This window comes from Rhipicephalus microplus, chromosome X (genome assembly GCF_043290135.1).
Source record: "Rhipicephalus microplus isolate Deutch F79 chromosome X, USDA_Rmic, whole genome shotgun sequence".
NCBI lineage: Eukaryota > Metazoa > Arthropoda > Arachnida > Ixodida > Ixodidae > Rhipicephalus > Rhipicephalus microplus.
This window is the reverse complement of record NC_134710.1, coordinates 19,414,227-19,437,599: the sequence shown is the minus strand read 5'-3', so window position 1 is coordinate 19,437,599 and position 23,373 is coordinate 19,414,227. Positions and strand designations below refer to the sequence as shown.

General features: G+C 43.0%; 1 protein-coding gene across 2 annotated transcripts in view; it reads left to right on the top strand.

Annotated features, from left to right (window-relative positions):
* The window catches only part of LOC119175693 (tyrosine-protein phosphatase non-receptor type 23), a 99,625-nt gene that overhangs the window by 72,735 nt on the left and 3,517 nt on the right, over nucleotides 1–23,373 (top strand). For both annotated transcript variants that reach the window (XM_037426635.2, XM_075881903.1), the window contains one exon: nucleotides 5,531–5,730. In XM_037426635.2, the coding sequence (XP_037282532.2) occupies nucleotides 5,531–5,730 (200 nt within the window). The remainder of the gene's footprint in view (nucleotides 1–5,530; nucleotides 5,731–23,373) is intronic.

Below are 23,373 nucleotides of genomic sequence, written 5' to 3'. Positions count from 1 at the left end.
ACTCACTTCCAGAACAGATGGCTGGCTTCAGACGACGGCGATGCACCATGGACTGCGTCCTCGACCTCGTTACATTTGTAGAATATCAGATGAGCTGTGGGAACATGGCTGTTGCGGCGTTCATAGATATTAAGAAGGCGTTCGAATCTGTGAGCCATCTTTCTGTGCTGCACGGGCTTACCTCACTAGGGGTTCATGGTCGTATCCTTCAATGGATCGCCAACTTCCTATGCAACAGACAAATATACATTTCAACCAATAACGGAGACAGCGATCGCTTCAACATGAGTAGAGGTGTACCCCAAGGAAGCATTCTAAGTCCGCTTCTTTTCAATGCTGCAATGGCAGGTCTTCCAGAAGTACTGCCCGAAGCCTTGAGCATATCCATGTATGCAGACGACATATGCATATGGACGTCTCACAAATCACTAGAAGTGATCGAACATCAGCTTCAACGAGGACTAGACGCAATAAGTGATTACCTCAAAGAGCGAGGCATGCATATTTCTCACGCCAAATCTGTAGTTCTGCCATTCACGAGAAAAAGAGTGAAAAACTTGAAGCTTTTTGTGGATGACCAGAGAATCGAAATCACAAGAAAGCATCGCTTCCTTGGCGTTACCTTAGATAGCCAACTCAGATGTAGTCAGCATATTGCTGATCTAGAAAATCAAGTGAACAGCACCATAAATGTTATACGTCACATCGCGGGAACAAAATGGGGCGGTACATCAGCGTCTCTCCTCCACGTTCATTGTGCACTAATCTGACAGAAAATTGCCTACTCTTCGCCAGTTCTCCACAACATCTCTCAGACATCGCGACACCGACTTCAGCTGTTACAAGCACGAAGCTTACGCATGTCTGGGGGTTCCACAGGCAACATCAAGTTCTTTGACACTGGCAGAGGCAAGAGAACCAAACTTTACAGTAATTAGAAATGTGGAGACATGTCGGCACCTCTTTCATCTAGTCACGCAACACCCTTCCCATCCGCTCATATCCAACATCGTGAACCGTGCTGGAGCGCAAATACACCAAATGTACCGACAGTACATTTTCCGGCTTCCTGTGTCGACACATTGGCCACTGGTCCAAAACTACTCTCAATGGCTGCTTGAGCTACGAACTATTGAAACGTCAATAGAAGGACTTCGCAGCAAACATGAAGTGCCAACCGTTGCCGCTCAGCAGTTGGCCTCACATCATCTGTTTGACAAGTACCAAGGATACACTCACGTGTACACTGACGGCTCCGTCACCAAAGAGACAGCGACATCAGCATTCAAGATTCCAGAATTGCACGAAGAATACGCATGTCGGTTGGGCCACCTCTCTTCTTCAACAACGTCAAAGCTCGTAGCGATTTTGCTAGCCATAAGCTTTATTAAGCTGTCAACGACACCAAAAAAAATGGTAGGTAATTACAGACTCTCTGGCAGCACTGGCATGTGTGGAAAGTGCCACTTCAAGACACATTGATGTGCGTATAGTATACGCTATACTAAAAGAGCTCTCAGAAGCTACGAAGTCGAATCATCGAGTGGCATTTCAGTGGGTTCCCAGTCACTGCGAAATTAAGGGAAATGAAATGAAGGATGAGTTGGCGAAAACTGCTCATAATTCTATGCAAACGTGCCCCTTTCCGGTATCTCAATATGGTGTAAATAGAATTTTAAGAACAACAAAACGTGAATTATGCCTGTCTACCTGGTTCACAGACAAAACAAAGGAATCGATATTATATTATGTTGATCCTAATCTTGAATACCAATTAGACCGTGACCTCCCAAGACGTATCGACACACTCATTCATCGCCTACGACTCGGAACTGCTTACACAAAGCACTTTCTACTTCGTATTCATCGTGCAACATCGTCAGCATGTTCATGCGGCCACGACGACGAGGATATCTGTCACCTCTTGCTCGACTGTCCGAAACACGACACACACCGAAGGCGAATAGAACAAGAACTGCATAGGTTACATCCTGAGCGACCATTCGGGTTGAATAAAATACTAGGTCCATGGCCATCCAAAACAAACTGCAAAGCAATGAAGGTGTTGCAACAGTTCTTCGAAGAAACGAAGATTTGTGAAGAATACTCAGCGGACAAAAGTTAAAAGTGAGCGTGTGTTCTACGTGTTTGTTCTGCCCATATAGGAGAACTTTTGCTCTCACCCATGTAGGACTGTATGTATGTGTATATGCTATTGTTTTTTTCATATTTTTATTTGTACCAATTAAGTGGAAAGGGGTAGCCATCACCAAGTAACGGTGACAAAAACTCCTTCGTTTATTTTCTATTTTAATAAAATAAACTGCTAATAGTAGAATCTAGTTTTTAGAATATGTACAAAATTTGTATATATACAAGTGAGTTACTGACAGCATTACTGGGGATCCTAGTCACACGCGAAATTCACAAAAGATTAAGGATTTAGACCGTATACATCAGGAATTTCCTAATTGCCATTTGCAACTTATCATTGTCCTTAAAGTGGGCAGTGTACAGCTCTTGCAATCAGTGAGTACTAACATATTTGACAGAACCTTGGAGGATAAAAAAAAAAAAAACTCAATAAGGCACTAAGGACCAAACAGCTTGGGGTGAAACAGAAAATGATAGGTGTAACTTGAAAATATTGGAAAACAGCAGAGTCTATCGGAGAACAAACATGAGTTGCCCATATCAAAGTGTAAATTCAGAAAAAAAAGAAAGCGTAGTTGGCAGGCCACATAGTGCATTGGATAGGTAACCAGTGGTCAGTTAGTGACAGAGTGGATATAAATAGCATACCTGCTAATTCATCCAATTTGCCCTGGCCACTTTCTAATTCTGACCGATTCTCCCAATTGTAAGGGCATGACAATAGTTCTGAAAAGCAGCCCCAACACCCTATTGTGAATGAAAATAATGATTATGAAGGACTGTGGTTCTTTAAGGTTTCTAGCCTTGAGGAGTGCCAACAATGTTACAGAGAGCCCTAGGACTCCTCTCTCTTCTCACTGTTTAAAGGGGTGAGGGATTTAAAGGAGCACTGACACAAATTTTGAATTTTTCGGGGTTGGTTTAATTGAAAACAAGGGTGTTAGGAACTCTCAAAGGAGTGCCATAGTGCTTGGGATGCATCAAATATATTTTTAATAGTGCTGCTTTTAAAAGGCAATTTTGGTTTAGCTGCGAGAGAGCACTTTTGCAGTGATATATTAAACAGTGATGGAAGTGCTACACCAATTGCTCCAAACCTCTCCAAAAGAGAAATTCTGCTCCCTGCTGCTCAAAAGTGCAATATTTGCTAGTAACTGCTCCAAACCTGCTTCAAAAGGATGTTGGCAAACTCAAGCCCCGCCGCGGTGGTCTAGTGGCTAAGGTATTCGGCTGCTGACCCGCAAGTCGCGGGATCGAATCCCGGCTGCTGCGGCTGCATTTTCGATGGAGGCGGAAATGTTGTAAGCCCATGTGCTCAGATTCGGGTGCACGTTAAAGAACCCCAGGTGGTCAAAATTTCCGGAGCCCTCCACTACGGTGTCTCTCATAATCATATGGTGGTTTTGGGACGTTAAACCCCACATATCAATCATCATCAATCAGTTGGCAAACTCAAAAAAATGAAGTTGAACCATGAGACCACCCCGTTAGCCTAAGCGAATCCAAAAGCAAGCTGTACACACTATCATCCTAGCATGCTACTCAGAGGCGTAAATCCATAAAAATCGCAAGGGATGACACATATCAGGTCATGGTGGCCCATTCGTATTTTTTTAATGTGGTTTATATTTTATTTATGTAAGAATTAAATAATGCTTTCAAATAAAATTAAAAAAACGAGCATTGGGTCTGTGCTTGAGCAATTGAATTGTTCTGTTCAGTCTGCGTTTTATTTTCCTTCAAATTTTTACGATTTCAATAGTTCATACAGCCGAGGGCCATTTAACACAGAGACCGAGTAAAAAATAAAAAACCTTTTAAAAAGTTGATTGCGCTGTATTTAACTGTTTACTCAATTATATCGTGCCAAAGCTGAATCTCTAGGGGTACGCAAGGGGTGTCCTCCCCAGCCTGAACACAAGAAAAGTCCAGACTCCCCTGACCTCCCATGATTTACACCAATGATGCACTATACTCATACTAGAATGCGGCATGTTTAATAATAAATATAAATATTCATTAGATGCTAAAGTGATGTTTTAGACTCCAGGAGTCGATAGGAACATGCATCTGCTCTGAATACACCAATAGCAACCCCTATAATTTTTTTCTGCTCCGAACACACTTGAAGCTGCTTCAAAGCAAAATGTCGCTTCCATCACTGCTGTCTGACGTCATGGGAAGACTGCCACTCGCAACATACCAGCAGCAAGCAGTTCTCAATTTGTAGTCAGTGGCACATGGTTCATGTAAATAATGATGAGCGAACTGTTGTCCAGACACTGACATTAATTTCTTCAATTAAGGCTGCATGAAGGACACAAATTTCACAAACCCAGTGAATGGTGTCGACTGCTCTTGACAGTGCTCTTTGCGGTGGAGCTGGTTTGCAGATGCCAGGTAGCAAAAATAACATAATTTTTTTATACTTGTAATCTGGCTCCGGTGTGTGGGGAACATTGATAGTGCACCCTAGGGAAAAGAAAAATGCCTTTTTTTTTTTGGGGGGGGGGGGGGGGGGTGCCTCAAAACTGTGTCAGTACTGTTTTATTAAAGGGGGGAAGTGGAACCCCTGGTTCGGCCTTTACTCAAGGGAGTGCTGCCATGGTGTTTCTGTGTGGCCTCTGTTATGTGTTTCAGCATGTTGTCAATAATCTCAGTGAGAAACTCATGAGAATGCATAAATATATCTCAGTATTTCTTTTTCGGCCTTGTCCTGCAAGTGCGTTCTTTGCTGGTTTCTGTATCGCAACAACACGGTGACATATAAGGTACTTTGAGAGTATATGTGCTGTTCCCAGAACTGAATTTCTTATCAAATTGATAAAAGCATTATTATTGAAACCAAGTATCAGTGATTAGATCAGTTACACAAATTGTCATGCTGCTGAAACTGGCCGTGAATTCTTCCCAATCGACCCATGTTTCTGTCTCAATGAAAGGCATCGAAAGCAAGAAAAAAAATTTTTGGTGCAGGGTATTCAAGATTTAAGTGTTGTGTTTAACAGGACATCACACCGCAATCTTTATGCACTGTGATTTTATTTCACATGTTCTATAGTTGGCCAAGTATGTTGTGCTTATTACATCATGAGGCATGAAAGATGTGTCTAGTTTTAAAGCAAACTTTATATCAACTGTTAGTATCAGCTTACCAGAGCCTTGGTACGAGGCATCAAGTGCCACCTGTAATGGTGAATGTTGTGAGTGTTCTTGTAACCAGCTATTAAAGCTGCTATGACTTTTGGGATGTTAAACGCAACATATCAATCAATTAAAGCTGCTATGGTTCATATAAATGATGCTTCCCGCAGATAAACAGCTTTGTAGAACAACTTTCAGCACTGTTAGAGGGTTCTGTCATTTTGTATTTCAGGGGTGGTGTTGGGCGGAGCGGAGTATTCTGCATTGTGTCAGCAGCCATCAAGGAAATAGCTGCTGGCAATGGCCTCCTGGACATTCTCAGCACTGCCATCAAGTTGGCCCAGAGCCGCAAGCTTTGTATTCAGGAGAAGGAGCAGTTCAAGTTCTGCCATGACGTTGTCTTGTATCATGCTCAAGACTTGCTGATAAAAAGTGAGTTTAACATAAAAAAAAGAAAACTCTGTTAACTATTACTGAACACAAATGTCTGTGGATGCATGCATGCATATTGATTAAATACGTATATACAGCTTGTCATTAGTGCCCCTTGAGGGCAGAGTTGCCAGGTGCTAGCAAAGTTAACAAGCAAATAATGATGGAAAAATAATCGAGAAAAGCGACACAACATTCCCAAAGAAACCCCAAGGAAGGGTAAAATTAGTGAATTTTCCCGTACATAGAAATATTTTCAATAATGAAAAAAAAAAAGTCCCCCAAGTACGAAGGGTAGTTGAAAAGACCACTGCAAATTACTTCATTCTGCAAAAACATGTGCCACTATGAATGAACGCACATATTAACTTTTTTGCCCCCAGTATCCTTTGCTCAGTTAAGGGCATGTTTACCAGTGCGTCAATAATGTTACTTGTTGATTCCCCCAACGTATGTTTTGACGTCAACACTCAACTACTTAAAGTGGTAACGAGCATTGAAAGTTGGGCGAGTTGGTATGGAAACATCTTGACAATAAACTGCACAGCAAGACGGGACACTAAAAAGATAAGACAAAAACGAGTGCAGGCAATGACTTGCGCTACTGTGCTCGTTTTTGCCTTTTCTTCTTTTGTGTCCCATATTGCTGCAGATGCTCAGTCATCGACAAACGCATTATTGGGGATTGTGATGATAACTAAATTAATTATGCTTTCTGGGAAGGTGCAAATTCTTTCTGGGAAGCCGAAAATATGCGACAAGCGACCGGAAAACTTTATAAGCGACTCGGAGAAAAAAGAAGCCCAAATTCGCTTATTATAAGTTCGACTGGCAACTCTGCTTGAGGGTCAAATGTTTTGTCAAATGTGACCCCCCTTTCCCTATTTACTCAGTGTCAGTTATTTTACCGCACATACAAAATTAGTCTGCCACTCACAAAAATGTATCGGAATTTTTTTATAGGCCATGAAATGGGAAAATATTATCTACGGATATACAGGTGCATTGCTTGTTCACAAGTAAAAGATAGTCTGTAGATTTGGGACAGTTGGAGGAGTGGGATAGCTCGTCTAACTCTCCTGCTGTTACTTCAAAGATGTTAGCCCACTGCTCATGAGATCGTGCTAGCATACCAATTACCTGGCTCTAGTGACAGATGCGTTTGGTGGAGGGAGCTTTCTGTAACTTAAAAAAGCCTTTTTTGTCTGGAAAAAGTAAGTTTCTGCTATTTTAGTGACAACAGTGTCTGATTTAAACCACTTTGTGCCCACTGTAATTAATTTTTCTCAAAAAACGTGCATCAATGTCATGCTTTTTTAATGGGGAACGGAAGGCCTGACGACTAAACTTGAGATGTTGAATGCATAGAGTTTTCTAAATATACACTAGAGGGAACTCTTGCGCTAGTGTCTATGGGAGCTGCAACGCATGGCACTTCAGCGAGCATGGGTATTATGGATAATACACGGATTTGCCTAGTGGTCGTACTTTACATTCCTTTTAGCTTCACGTCGCTTGAACCTGCTTTGCCACGAAACAACAATCAACAAAGGTTCAGCAGTTGCGCTTCACCACCTTAATTTTTTAGGCTTACCATTTTGCGATAAGTGCATGAATTGCAGCCTACAGCAGAAGTGCAACAGGGTGCGTAAATGAGGTTAAACTAGCCGAAACGTCTTTAGCGATGGCTTGACATCCCCTGTCAATAAAGAAAGCCTCTTTTATCGACAGCAGACGTTAAAACATCGCTGGAGACATTTCTGCTAGTTTAACCTCATTTACGCACCCTGTTGTACTTCTGCTGTAGGCTGCAATTCATGCACTTATTGCAAAATGCTTGCTTATATGTAATAAAAGCATTTTAAACGAAAAGAGATTATTCTTCAAAATGCTACTTTAGTTTAGCACACTTCAGCATTCAAAATGTTCCAAGTGACTTTAGGTCCCACCCTAGTGTGATATCACATTACACAGAGCAAAAAGAAAGAAAAAAAGGTAGTACAAAGGTTTTTGCATATATATCAGGAAAGTATATGATTGAAAAAGAATCGGCAGAGGTTAGTATGACAGAGCTTTAAAAAGGAAGCACTTAATGCAGTCAAGACTTCCTCCGCTACCGGTCAAAAAAAGAAACAGCATTGCTGAAGGACTGAAGTTTTTCATGTGGAGAAGAAACACTTATCATTGCCTTGGAAGATTCTGATGGCATCTCAGATTTTGATAATGACAGGCATGCCATTGTCGGATAAATCAGCTAAGCGAATCTATTAAAGTGGCAAAAGGCATTGTTGTTCTTGTCAGCTTTAGTAAAAAAGAATCTGGCATTCATTGCATTGGTGGAGCGAAAAGCAGTGATATTTTCAGTGTGTAGTTCCTGCAATGCCAATAATAAATATATTGATGAAGCTGCTGCTGTTCAGGACTATCAGGGGAACAAAGGCTGTGCAATCCAGTTTTAAGTTTGATGTTGAAATACCGGCTTATAATGGGCGCTGGAGACATTAGGACCATCGCGTTGCTTGAGCCCACTCCTCCCATGTGGCATCCCACTTCACCCACAGAGGCAGGGGGTATGGTACAGACTTTAGCTGTCATAAACTATTTTTTTCCATCGGCACCAGGCACCGTAGGAACCAATGTGTCTCAGAGGTTTGGCAGCTTGTTCAGACTTGTATTGTCATCTATCAACCATAGTTCTACTTTCAAGTTCCACTAAACTAAAAAGATAATTATGGGAAGTGTGCCAATCCTCTCAACTCTCCCCTAAAAAGAAATGGGAGCAGAAATGATAATAAAGCCAACAGAGCATGTGTACTATATTTACTCGCATAATAGGCACACTTTTTCTTCCAGAAAACGTGCTTCAAGTTCGCGGTGCGCCTATTACACGGGGTAAAATTTTCAATTTCAGACTACAGCATAAACCGCTAATAACGTATATCTCACCGAAGTCGCAAATATCCACACTACAGCTGAAACAATCTTCTCCATAGGTTACATTAGCACAAAACGTGTTTAGCATGCAGTCTCGCATGTCCGAGAATCAAGGCAGGCGATGCGATGTGTATTCAAAATTTCATAAACTAACATTGAAAGATCTGCTTTGCCAAGGAAATGAACATGGGAAGAAAAAATAACTACATAAAGAAGGTGCCATCGCGGAAATTCATCGATTACGTTTCAGGCCATCTAGATTATGCGTATTACCACGACCGAAATTTTGTGCGCTGACTGGTACCGATCGTTCGATTTCACGGGCATGCACCTCATATCCAACACATTGCAATAGAATCGCAAACCACCATTCTTGTGTTACAAACGCCACCCATGCCCATTTTCTTCAAGCACAGCCACCACAAGGAGTTATGTTGGTTCTGGATGAGCCTTAGCCTATGGTTCAGCATTTTGTCGCGGGCAGTTTGATTTGGACAACATGAAAATTGGGCGTCGAAAGGATCACACTCCAACATTGATCCAAGAGCAGCGCTCATCATACAATGTTTAGGTTTGCAGCTGGGAAATCAATGGCAACAAAAGTCGGCTGAGCTTTTGAAAGTCCCGTAGTGGCAGCAAAAGCAAAAGCTTGCATCATAAAGCTGAAAAGCCTTTACATTTGCAGACTAGGTAGCAAACACGATAACGACGATGCTTTTCCTCACAGGAAAGACTTGATCAGGACGCGATCACACATTCAATGCAGGGAGCGCGCGGCCGTCAAGCAGCTAGAGACATGCCAGCACTGGTGCAAAGGTTACTGTGATGCTCAGGCAACCGCCCCTTTTTTTCACTTGGCGAACCCGCGCAGTGCTGCCGTGGTCTTTATTTCTTTTTCCTAACTTCCTGTTAACGTAAGAGGGCATTGAATTGCAGCTATACAAACATGGTACAAAATTATTGATCGCGGCCAAGTTCAGTGTGCACCTATTATGCACAGAAATTTAGAAGAAATCTGATTTTTCACAATCAAACTGGGGGTGCACCTGTTATGAGAGTGCATGTATTATATTATGCGAGTAAATATAGGATTGGAATAAATATGTTTCACGGGCTTTTTAAAAATTGGCACTCCTGATTACTGTCACTCTTGTGTGAGTCATTGTGACGTGCACGTTTCCGTTAACCAGTTCGATCTTGAAATCTGACCAATGTTGCTCCTTAGTCTGATTCCAGTCTCCAACCGGTTAGCAATTTCTTGTCTCAGTGGCTGACGTTTAGTGAGTGTGATTGCCGTTTGGCATTTGAATAGTAGTCTCAGTAGAAGGAATCACCGTGCTTGAGTCATTAGTTGCAGAGAATCCGGAGTGTGCAGCCATAGTGTAATCATTGTGTATGTAAGGGCACGGAAAAGAACTTCATGCCTGTTTGCTCATCAAAAAAAAAACAAATGATTTGGAAACCTGCTGGAACACTTCCTTGCCTTTGCCCTTCGTTTCTCTCTTTCTTCATTATCACTAAGAGGCGATCTGTTTTTCATGAAACGCAATAAAAGAAATATTCAGGTATGGTGGTATTGTTCATGTACAGCAGCACCTTTTGAATGTTCCATAGCTCACATCTGAGCAGCTGATTTGCACCTATGCGGGCAGTAAATGAGCAGGCATCAAGCTGTCACTCTTTAAGAGATCTGAAACCAAACAGGCATGTTTTCAATTGTGCAACAGACCGAAATCACTCAGGAGGTGAAACCAGACATGCCGCCACAGGCCCACACAGACATGGATGTGCTGGAGGTAGTTGACACGAAGAACTGAAAAAAGCGTTAGAATGGGAATGAAAGGTCATTACTGCATGAAAGCATTCCTTGCATTCACACATAATGACATCATTTGCCGAGAGAAAAAAAAATTGAGGAAGTGGAAAATTTGCCTGTTTTCAGACTTTATGTGTTTGAAAAATGCGCCATAAATTCACCGTAACCATGGCGTCGACCATACATTTACATCATTGACTCCAAGTTGTCTATGCTTTTAGCTACTGCCCAATGGAAGCAAACAGTTCTTATGGTAAACAAATTGAAGGGACACTGAACAGACAGAATAGCTTGAGCTGTACAACTGAATTCTTCCACAGTATATCAGAAAAGTGGCTCTCGTCATGGAAAGAGTCTCTGTAATCTGGAGGGGAAAAAAAGTCACATTAAATCTCTTATGCCTCATAAATGCTTTATTGATAAATATGGCCCATATGTACAAGATAGTCAATTACTAAATTTGGAATCTCTTAGGAACATTTACTGAACATTTTGAAATGGTGGATCAAATAGTGAACTTGCCTACTTATACATGGTGGATCAAATCGTCAACTTGGTGGATCAAATAGTGGACATGGTGGACTTGCCTGGTAATGGAGCTGTGGTGTGATATTCAAAAAAATAGAATTTTGACCTTTCTTTTCTTCTAATTACTGTGGTGTTAGTGCAGTGGTAATCAATGCAGAGTAATGAAAAAAAATTAATTACTCTCAACTAGACGTGTGCAAATATTTGAAAATTTCATATGTCAGCCCAATGTTAAGAGAATATTTGTATTTTATTAGAAAGTTTTTGAATATTCAAAAATATTGATTATAGTTGAATTTGTTCCAAATACGTCACCAAAAACAACTTTCAACATTTTGCCTCTTTGCTATGTGTGGAGACCAGTAGACCGAAGGTTAAGATTGGTGTGGTAGAGGTAATGCCTATATGAATAAGCATGAGAAATACATGAAGGCATGACGGCAACTGTCAAAGAAAGCTTTCGTATGACTTATCAAGCACTACCCCTTCATGATAAGCATTTTCAGCTAACTGCTTGGCAGCTCATGTGGCTCAATGCTGTTGGTGCTGCTCTAGTGTTGCTGCACACTATTAAGGCGGCTGCACACTATTGATAGGTGAGCGGGCAGCAGGCGAGTGGAGCCGTGGCACAGCAGTGTGCTTGTGCCACTGGTGCCTCCTCATGGGGGACCGCTAAGTGTGCATCTCTAGCAGAAACAAAGGCTGTGCATCATCACCGCATGATTACTGCACCTGTGTGATGTTGGGAGTAGCGCACACACACTCCCACGACAAAATGCATGCGTGTGATACAGCAATTATCTTAGCACAGTGGTGGAGAGAGCTTTGTAGGCAATGTGCTGAACACAATTATATAGCTGGAGATGATTGGGCCCACTTGGTGGCAGGTTCTGCAATTCACTGAGGCAGGTTTAGGTGAATAGGGTGGATAAAAAAGTACTTTGACTTGTTTGTAAGTCAGCAACTGCCAAAAAGCAAGCCATATCTAAGCGGGCCTGTTGTTGTGACAATCTATTGTTCTTCTCTAGACACTTGCGATGAATGGTCTCTCTTAAAGGACCGCTGATGCCAAAACTGGAACCTCAAGATGTTTGTGTTATTTGATTATCCTATAACGGAGGCACTTATTACCAATTATTACTGCTAGACGTTAGATTTAAGATATTTTAATTTTGTTTCAAAGTAAGAGTGAGTGCTGAATTGAGTTGGCAGCATCTCACACCATCGCCACGGGTGTGATGTAGACCGAGGCCCCGTGAGACGTTCCACGAGTGAGGCGAGCATTGTCAGCATTAAAGCGACCCTGCAACACTTTTTGAGCATGGTTGGAAAACACTGCCGATCGGTAGTAGAGTCCCCTGACAACACGGAAGCCAAATATTATAGCGCATTACGTGGCCTGGAATTCACAATAAATTATCAGTCAGTTACAAACTGATTTTTCTTCTCTTGACAGATGATGGAAGATGCTCCAAAATCATTCGTAGCAAGCCCATCTATCAGCCATTAGCTGATTTGAACAAGGTGTGCTCAGTCGTTACAGAGATCGCCGCGGGAGGCCGCGACTTGTCTAGGTATGCGCGCGTGATTACACTGAAAAAGCCGTGCATTCGAAGAAAAAAGTGCTCAAGGTCACGAGGCGTGGGTGACGTATTTTCCTTGCTCCTGTCATCATTCCCTGCTTAGCTTCCAGTGCTTTCGTCGAGACGAAAGAAGAGGGAATGCAATGGCAGCATGCGACAAATCTTTGTAACTCCACTCACATTGGATGGATTCTTAAAATTTTTGCGGCGTTGAATTCGTGAGGCAATAAGATATTCCAGTGAATTCATTTCATGGTTACTTGAAAAAGTGGTTCAGGGCCCCTTTAACATAGGAGAACATTTATGGGGTGCACTGAATATCTCGACTGGCACTCAACAAGGACTATTGTGCATCACCCCTGTCGCTCTCTTGTCAGGCTGCTTTCAAGGTGGTTTTGGCTGCTTACTCCAGGCATGTTTTTCTTTATCTTGCGGGGGACACACTTAAAGCACCAACATTTTTTCAATCTTTTCCGTGCACGGGTCCCCCTATTTGCAAACGCCGCATTCAGTGTCACTGAAGCTCACAGCTCGGTGGACTCTCGTGAGCAGACTCACACGAACTTACTCAGACTCGAATCTAGCCGTGAGTCTGAGTTCGAGTGAATCCGAATGAGTAATATTTTGGTGAGTTTGAGTTCAAGTGAATCTGGTTGAAGAAAATTTTCTTGAGTGTGAGCTTGAGTCAGTCCTATGCACAAGATATATTTCATGAGTGAGTCTGAGGGAACTCCACAAGTTTTGGTGACCTATGCCGACACTTGAGCGTACATAGTCTCAGGAGCTTCCCCACTGTGGGGCTCTAGTTTCTTTGGTATTTAGGCGGGCACGTAGAATTGATGCAAAATTGTTCTCAATTAGTGACCTAGCAACAATAATTACACTATGTGTCAGAGCACTTGCGATTCAATTTCGGAATTACCAGACACAAAGCTACCAATTGCAGTACAAAAGTCACCAATAAAACTTTTGCTATCAGGTGTCCTTTGATGGCCTTGCAATACTTGTCCAAATAATCATCGAATGGAATTGTTGAAGGAGTTTGTTGCCTTACGAATCAACTGCTGCAAAAACGTGTAGAATCTGTCGAGTACAAGTGGAGCTACAGGGATTTGTCACATGCTTTATGTGCTTTCTCTCTCCTTTTGTAGCAGTGAGTGGCTGAAAGCTGCGCAAGAGGGTAAGGGGGATAAAAAGAGGGCATAAAGCTACATTCATGTGACAGCATGCACCATGACCTTGAGCACGCTCCCTTTTGAACTTGCAGCTTGCTTTCAGTGCAATCGCGAACACACATGCTGGAACTAGGCGACATCCCGCAGTGGCAGTGGTTACTATACAGCACGGAGGAAGAAACATTTAGGAAATGCAACTCCCTTCTTGAGGCGACTAGATAATGTCACATTGCCAGAGAGCCATTTCATGCTGGCGACGCCTTGCAGCAGGAAAGAGAACTGCCACCGTTTCGGTTTCCGAGGGAACCGGTCGCGTGCGCTCCTCGTGTTCCTCTGCAGTCACGGAGCGGGGATGCGAATCGGGTTTTGCCGTGCTCATTTCTTCCTCTGTGGCCGAGCTCGGCTGGTAGTGTTTCCTTTTCTTTTTTTCATGGTTGCAGCTTTGCACCGCAAGGTGCCAGCTAAAATGTTTCCGTGGGAGCATATTATTTTTGTATTATCGTGACGTTATCTGGACTCCTTCGTACGCCAGTTTTAATGGGAGTTTCACCTTCTAAATACTTCTTCTTTCGTGCTATGCAGCTAACGATGCTCAAATCAGCTAATTGCTGTGGGCTTAGGTATATGGTGCTGTCATGTGTGTATACGACATTTGTTGAGAGGAGAGGGAGCGATTTCTAGCTGTGTTAGAGAATAAATTGTAAATTCCAGGTCATGTGGTTCACTATGATGTCCGAGTCGCATATTTTCCGGAGCCCCGCTCTCGACTATTGATAGGCAGCATTTTCTGACCATGCTCTAAAAGTGCTGCAAGATCTCTTCAAGCACCTCAACATATCACAATAAAGCTCACTGTTGCCCCGCCGCGGTGGTCTAGTGGCTAAGGCACTCGGCTGCTGACCGGCAGGTTGCGGGTTCGAATCCCGGCTGCGGCGGCTGCATTTCCGATGGAGGCGGAAATGTTGTAGGCCCGTGTGCTCAGATTTGGGTGCACGTTAAAGAACCCCAGGTGGTCTAAATTTCCGGAGCCCTCCACTACGGCGTCTCTCATAATCATACAGTGGTTTTGGGACGTTAAACCCCACATATCAATCAGCATATCAATCAATAAAGCTCACTGTTATTCGTCTAGGAGATATTGATTCCTTATGGGCAATCTCATGTAGGTAAAAAAAAATTATTATGGAATGTCACATGGCCACGAACTTGACCTGCCCTTTCAGCCATGGGAAATTTTACCATATTCATTGCAATGACTGATTTTTGGTTCCTAAAGTATAGCCATAAACCCCTGTCACCTCTTCAGCTATTACATTGTAGAGAAATATGGGATTGTCTCTGATTTGTTGCTTCAGTTTGTCACTGAGCAGTTTTGGCATGCATTTTGCAGAAATATGCTTCATGTTCAAAACATTCGGTGAAATTCACTGAACTTTGCCATATTGTTGTCCTATAGTATCACAGACATCTTTCATAGATAGCATGCGATTTCCAAAAACAGTCTAACAACTTTCACTATTTTTTTAAGGATTGTGTCTGTTGACTAGTGTCCCGAACGTTTGTCATCAATACAAATTCGACCTTCTTTGAAGTGTTTATGCTATATCATTCTAGTTCACTTCATGTTGACTCCAAGAGCATCTTCCAGCATATGATGAGTTTGTGCTGCACTTTTGCCAAGTTTGAAACAAAACTTGTTGCACATCTTTTGCACTGAGCTGAATGGGTTGCTAAGAAATGCACCAAATCCAGTGAGCCATTGCAATGCAAAACACTTCGCCAAACAATGCATCTTTGCAGAAGTTGTCCAGCACACTTATTTGCAAGCTACTACATGCTGCTAGCCATATGTAGTGGCGTAAATGTCTGTCACACTCCGCTTGCCCACGCTTTTCAAATTCGCAGAACTTTTGGGTAGCACCACGCCTCGCCGTGGTGGTCTAGTGGCTAAGGTACTGGGCTGCTGACCCGCAGGTCGCAGGATCGAATTACGGTTGCGGCAGCTTCATTTCCACCAGACGGGAATGCTGTAGGCCTGTGTGCTCGCATTTGGGTGCTCGTTGAAGAACCCCAGGTTGTCAAAATTTCCGGAGCTTTCTGCTACGGCATCTCTCATACTCATATGGTGGTTTGGAGATGTTAAACGCCACATATCAATCATGTCAATCAATAGGTGACCAGTAAAAGAACGAGGGATTGTGGGATGCACCATCTGCTACCAGCTTCCGGTTCGAGAAGAGTAGACGACAGCGAACCGCTTCGCCGCTAGCCTCAGATTATTCGGGATACGTGCGCGCGGTCGCCCATTTATCTTCGTCCTAATAAACCATGGTCGATTGTTCAGCCGTTGGCTGCTCCAACTCGCACGTGAAAGGCAAACGGCGTGTGTCGATTTCCATAGAATGAAGAAAAAAAATGAGGTGGGCCGCTGTCGTGAAGAGAGCCACAGCGACAAGTAGCGTTTGAGTACGAAACGTTGATGCCATAATGCAGGAAAACAATGTTATCACGGATACGTGTGTATTCCGCACTAAAAAAAAGCTTATGCATGAATTTGCTGCGAATATTATATTGAGAAATAAATTGTTGCGCAAATGCCTAGCAAATATATTATGGGAACGCGCGGCTGAAATTGACTTGCCATACGAGATGAGCGCTGGCCATTGCGCTCATATATATGACAAAAAACGCAAAAAGCTTCACTCAATGGTAAGTTTACACGAAGCGCTGGAAGAGTTCATTAGCGTTATCTTGTTCAAACTGTGCACCAGGACGGCACCCAAAGGAAGAAGTGCTTTAAAAAAGCGCAGGGTTTCGATTATTCGACACCGTCTATGTCTGACTGTATTGCTTATGTGCCGCCGTGCAACGCAGCTTGATCAAGATCAGCGTTTAAATAAGCCTTAAATAAGCATCTGGCTTCGACTAGAAATGCATCTTGTAGCGCGCTGAAGGCTAGAAAAAAAAAGATATCTCAACACGCTCAATATGTGCTGCGCTTTCTGTCAATCGACCGACAATGTCGGCCGAAGTAGCGATCCCGAAATGAACTCTTGGCACACTGCTGCAGTCATTTCAATCCCCTGAGATCTTTAAAATGGTGATTTTTTATCAGCAGTAACGTATCATACAATGAAAGCTGTTTTCTGTATCGACTGATCTGCTAGCCAAATTTACAGTACCACCGAGCAGCATAAAAGCATTGCAGATCATTTTAGTGCGAAAAAAAAGCTTCCTTGCTGTTCATGGCTGTCGCAGCTTGTCATCGTCACAGTCACGGTTAGCAAAAACAAAAAACCAACTTTTAAAGCAATGACATTGCACGGAGAGGTGTTTTTTTTTCAACGGAGGGGTACAAAAATGCTTGCGTGCTGCTGCTAACCCCCGTGGTGCGTCGAACTGGAAGCCGTTGCATCCCACAGTTCCCTGCGATTGCCAATATCTTTCACCTATTCACCTATTGGGTCACCCATTGGTCACCTATTGGTCACCTATTGGTCACCTATTGGGTCACCTATTGGGTAGCACCGCATATGTTAGAGACACCACTTCATGCCAGCTGCATGAGCATCCTGGCTCAGCTTTGTGACTAGTATATTGAAGGCCATTCCACAGCACGATTGGCATGCATATTTTTGTCTTTTTCTTCCTTTTATTTTGCCAAACAACAAACCGGAATTCATTTACCAGACTCATGTGCATTGAGACCCCATTTACAGTGCACAGTGCCTCGGGCAACAGCAAGCCATACCGTGAGCGTGTGCTTTATATCACGAAGGGGCACGGGTTCAAAAACCATTGCTTATTATGTATTATTGCGAGTTCTTCACCAAGAGCAATGGGCTTCCAAGGCTGATAACATGCCAATTTGGCAGCACTTATACTTGGAGAGGTGGACATAAATGTGTTGCCCACACCTTTCTCTTTCTTTCCTCGCATTTCGTGTGTGCTGTTTTACCACAGCACTCTAAGAAAGGTTTTGTAGTTTCTCAATGCGAAAAATTTTGAGAACCTCTGCTCTATTCTATCAACACAGTCAAGTTTTGAAGGTACTTCCCATTTTACATACGGTGAACTTTTTTTTAACTATGTACCTGTGTACCCTTTGCCACTTATTTACATGTAATATTTCACTACCCCCTTAGAGCTGTGCAACGCTAAAGCTGTAGCATTTTGTACAACCAACTTTGAGGTTGTGCTTAGTATGGGGTAAAATGCATATGGTGCAGCTTGTATATGTCAACATGGTAAAACCTCACCTAATGTGTACTCAGTAAATCAGAATGTTGGTTAAATTGAAGAACTTGTGCCATCCTGTAATTTTTAATGCAAATTTAATTGAAATGTTTCAATAGCCTGCAGAGCTCGATCCAGATAATTTGGGTTCTAGCCAGCAGCAACATGTGCCAACCTCCCATCACTGACTATCCTAGAGGTTATAGTAGTTGGTCTAGCGAGATGGGCCTCTTCAATTTTCTGCTGACCACTTGTGGCAGCCCACAGGCCGGCAGAGCCAGCCAGAGCTTGTTCATTTTTTCCCAGTTGCTTCTCCCGCCACATGGTACAGTTTGGATGCATTCAATGAATGTGATATCAATTCCTACTAGGACCGGTACTAGGCAGCTACCAGCTATTGCGCTCTTCATTTCCTGTTTTTTATAAAGCCTGCATTGCTTTCTTGGTCGTCTTAGAATTCCTCAATCGCTTTTTTTCCTGTAGGTGTACTTACTGCATGTGAAATCTCAGCCATGTGCATGGCTTGTGTACCGAAGTATGAAGTAATCAACCTGCGGGAGGTGTTGGTCAAAGAGGAGGCCGATGGGGCTATATCTACAGTGCAGCTCACTGTAAAAGACAAGGTGTATTGTCCGCACTTTCAATTTCATTGAAAAACAAGGCCATAGTTTTTGACGCATGTGAGATGAGGTATTCTTCAAAACAATCAAGAATCCGCTGGCCAACTTGCTTGGATGTTAAAGCTGCTTTGACTAAGTGACTACAACATGCTAATGGTGCTCTTCTTCCAATTTGCACCGCCATTCTATGGCAGAAAGTCAGTGGGCTGCCACTGCAGCCGTGCTTCAAAGAATTGCAGTGATGGTTAGTTTGCCTGTTTGAAACAACAAAACATCCTTGCTTGCCAGACAGTGTTTATTTGGAGGAAACATCAGCACTGACACTTTCTCATGTTTTGCGTGTATAAATAAAATATAACAGATGTTGAGGACTGGAGAAAGCATACATTGGTCCTTTGAAGCAGCCTTATTTAACAAAATGCTTCCTACTAACAGTTCAACTCCTTTATAACAGACATATACCAGGAAGTACAGGGTTCATCTGGGTCATTGAAAGGCTTGAGAACCCTTGAATTTTAAAAGTTTGTTTTCAAGGCCTTCAAAGTGCTGAAATTTTCACAACTCCTTGAAAATTCATGAATTTTCTTAATAAACATTGTCGCTTATTTCACAGCACATTATTTGTGATGCCGTTTATGTAGCAGGTGGCATATGTCATGTGCTCATATGTCATGGGCTAGTTGGTATGGTTCCATATTACTTAAAGCAGTGCAAAAGACAGGACAAGAAGTAGACACTGCAAACTCTTTGCAGTGTCTACTTCTTGTCCTGTATTTTGCACAGTGTCTACTTCTTGTCCTGTATTTTTCACTGCTTTAATAATATGAAACGAGCATGAACCCTGAAAGAGTTCTTGTTCTTTATATAAGGAGTACCTTATAAGCACAGTACCAGGTTCTCATACTTCGGTCAACCCTTCTTTCGATGTAGGCACTCTGCAGCAAAAATAACCAAAAAACAGTGTTACAGTCTTTTGCAATGTGTTTATTACATACCACTTGTTATAATACTTTGAAATTTGCTTGTTGGATTGCTACACCGATAACATAATTCATGTTTTTTCCAGCACAACTTTTTCACACTCTTTTTCTTGAAAGTTAGCATGATTGCTTCTTCACACCAGCCAAGATATTGCTGACTGTTTTGCACACATATGCCAGGTAGATTTGTCATTACCACAGAACTCAGTGCAAGAGATAGTTTTTCCAGTGCACTACTGCTATTAGACCAGAGAACTGGCATCGCTGCTGTCGCGACAATGTTACGTCACAGCAAGGACTTACTTGCTCTGTCGCCACTTTTCGCTCTTTTGTGCCCCTGTTGTGAGCCTGCTGTTTAGTGGTACGATGGTGATTACTCCTCAATTTTGCGATGCAGATATTTCAAGGTAGCTGTTGGTAGGTTTCATAACTAATGAAAGTCATTTAAGCTGTAGAAAGTTAGAATAATATGGCTTAGAGTAGGGAAACACTCATCCGAACGGAAGACTGTAAATCGTGATGCAGGACAGCAAGAAGTTTCATGTTTTCACTACATGCTTTAAAAATTTTTGCTATGAAAATATGCTAAGTGGTTTTAATTCTTTGTGGTCCCAAACTTTTACCCACTTTCCGGTCGTTCCGGTCCGAAACTATTTCACTAGTTTGAGGCACCACGAAAGAAAACAACTGTGGGAAATTAGCTTGGCGGTTGTTCATTTCGTCAGTTCCTCTTTGTCCCCAAGTTATTTAGCGATACTTGGGCAGTGTGTGGAAGCGTTCAAAGCACTTTCCTGGGTGCAGTCCGGGATTATTTCTGCAGGTTTTGCAGAAAAACACTGTTTCCCTCCTGCCCCCTTTTGTTTTCCGGTCACTGCAAACAGCGCAGTCCTTGCTGCTTCAGCCAGGGAGCTTGTAGATGAAATGGGGCTTTCCATCCAGCCTTTGTTCGCAATCCAATCTTGCAGATGGGCCCCGCTTTCCAGCGTGAGCCCTTACGTCACCAACCAGCTGCTCTATCAGGTTCCTCCGGTACTGGAGGTGTCGCTGCTCTTTCTCTCCCTGCTTCAGGAGCTGCAGTCTCATCAAAATAAAGCTGTTCACTATCGAAACTTCCAGAATCCAAAAAAAAAGCTTCCTCCACCATTTCATTGACTTCCGGGAAAATGCATAACTTGCACAGTAATGATCGGCGCTGTCCACTGCACCCATGTTTTCAGTGTAGTCGCATATCACCACAGGCTTCTTCAGTGTCAGTGTTTTTCCTCCAGCTATCTTCCTTGGCACTTCTTTCGTAGACGCATTGTGGGCTGAGCTTAGCATTGTCACTTGACGCTTATCCCGCCAGGCAAGTGCCATGTACGAGTTTCCTCTGCGATAAGCCGTCACTTCACCTTTTTTCATCTTTTTTTTTTGAGCTGCTGCGGCATTTGTTTTCGATTTGTCATCACAGTCTCAGTTAGCAAAATACTGTGCGAAAGTAACTCTTCCGCAAGCATTGGGAACGTATAAAATCTGTCCGTATACAGATGATAGCCACTGCCAGGTGTAGCTTGCTCCACTTTCTCCAGCAGGTGAAGCACAATCCTGCATGTGAAGGGAAGCTCGGGACGGCAGAGGCTATCACTTGTTGTGCTGCCGTAGAATGGTTCAAAGGCCGAAATGTAGCCTGTTTGGCAGTCAGCCAGCGCATAAACGCGCATGCCCCATTTTGTTGGCTTCTGGGGATTGTAGCACTTGAATGAGACTCGGCCTTTGAAGCCGACAGTACTTTCATCTACGCAAATTTTGGGGCCGGCATTGAAATGCTCTCTACATTTAGCATCTATGTAGGTCACAACATCCCTGATCTTGCTTCCACGAGTTGGTGGACCTGAAGAGGTATGTGGGCTTGGTGCAACGTGCAGCATCCAAAATATTTGAAGAAACCTTTTTCGTTTGAAAACGTGTGGGAAAAAAGGCATCTTTTTGAGGAGGTCGTTGCTAAAGTATTCCTTCAGCTCCGGTTTGGGGTTCAAGGCCATGTTCACTATAACCCCTAGGAAGGCTTTGAATTCTTTCACGCGCACATCTTCCCAGTCATTCCAAATCAAGTGCTGCTGAAGAACACCGGCACTCGAGATTTTATCACGAGCGTAGCGGTTTGTTTCGCGCACTATTTGCTCAATCAACTGGTCGGTGAAGAACAACTGAAAGTAGTCCAACTCGCACTTTACATTGGAAGAGCTTACTTGAGATCCCGTGTTCGGGACAGTAAAGGGAAGAGGGTCAAAATCTGGTAAATTATTCAAGTAGGCTGTCCAGTCGGTTCCACGTGGTCTTGTGTTGTTCTGGTTGTTTCCACCGTCTCTATCGTCCTCGTTTTCTTCCTCGCTGGCTTCTGTAGAATCACTTTCTTCGGTATCCGATGGAGCCACATAGTTGTCTTTGTCACTAAAATCGTCTTCGCTTTCGCTAAAAGCTTCAGAATTACCGCCGTAGAAAGCACTCGGTGAAAAGGCGGCCATTTCGCTGCAAGCGGCGCCGAATCTGAGCTGCGCGCCACTCGAACAATCGAAGAGTTCAACCGCGTAAACTGCACCATCTGGTGAAAAAAACAAAGCTGAAATCAAGGCAGTTCTTGCCTTTTATAAGAGGTGGCGCAACATGCACAGTAAAAAAAAATGCGCGCGCAATTCAATCAGGAGAAAGCGTGTTGGGCAGTGCCCGACAGCGGACCGCTGCGGCCGTGTTGTGTTGTCGGGCGGGGCCCGACAATGGACCGCAAAGGGTTAAATTCATTACAACTAGGCATAGACTGTGAGGTTAAAACATAGTGTGTCGTAGTATTACACTTTATATTCAGACGTTTTCAATTCACCAACTGCATTGCGGTTTACCATGAGAGTTATGCCTGCCTCTTTGAAAAGTCTTTGAAAAGTGGTTTGACAGAATGGCACCTTTTTTCCTACAGGAGCCTTCACATGAGTTTGTCTGTCATAAACAATCACTTAATATATTCTGAAAATTAAACAAAACACTTTCACACACGCAATGATTTCGGAAAAGTTGAGGTGTTTGTTTATTCAGATCCTATGCACAGATTTCTTCTGGACAGTCACCGGAGATTGTGTACTTGCAAACCCTAATTTGCGAGAAATGCTGGTCTAATCTACTGTTACATCACAAAGGGTAATCCAACTAACTTTATGTGTGAGCACCGCAGATATCAACATTTGCAAAACAAACGCCACTGTTGAAATAATTTTTTTCCATGGCACACTCGGCTAGCAACTTTGCTTGTATGGTAATTAAACATCCTTCACCTTACTGAGGCGACGACTTGTCTCAGACGTCATGTTTACCTACAGGTTGATCCTAAAGAGCAATCAACTGAAATGCGAACCAATTTACAAGGTGGCTATCTAAAGTGGTCTTACGAGTATACGAGCTGCGATGCTACACGATGATACAATCTGACAGAAATAAGATTTTGCGCACTTATTTTCAACCACCTCGGTGAAATAAAGCACCAAAATTATTGGGAGAAAAACATGAAACTAGAGAACATGGTGACTAAGCAAGTACGCAAGAAGAACGGACACAACAGCTGCGGCGGTATCCTAGGGTGAGCGCATTCGACATATGTTGCGAGACTCGATACTGCACGCATGCGTAGTGCTTGGCACACTGGCAGAAACACTATCTGTAGATGCCCGGATTCATTCGATACAAATAGCCCCAGTGCAGGCGAAACCTTCATATCGCTTAAAATCACCCTCAAACAACTTAACC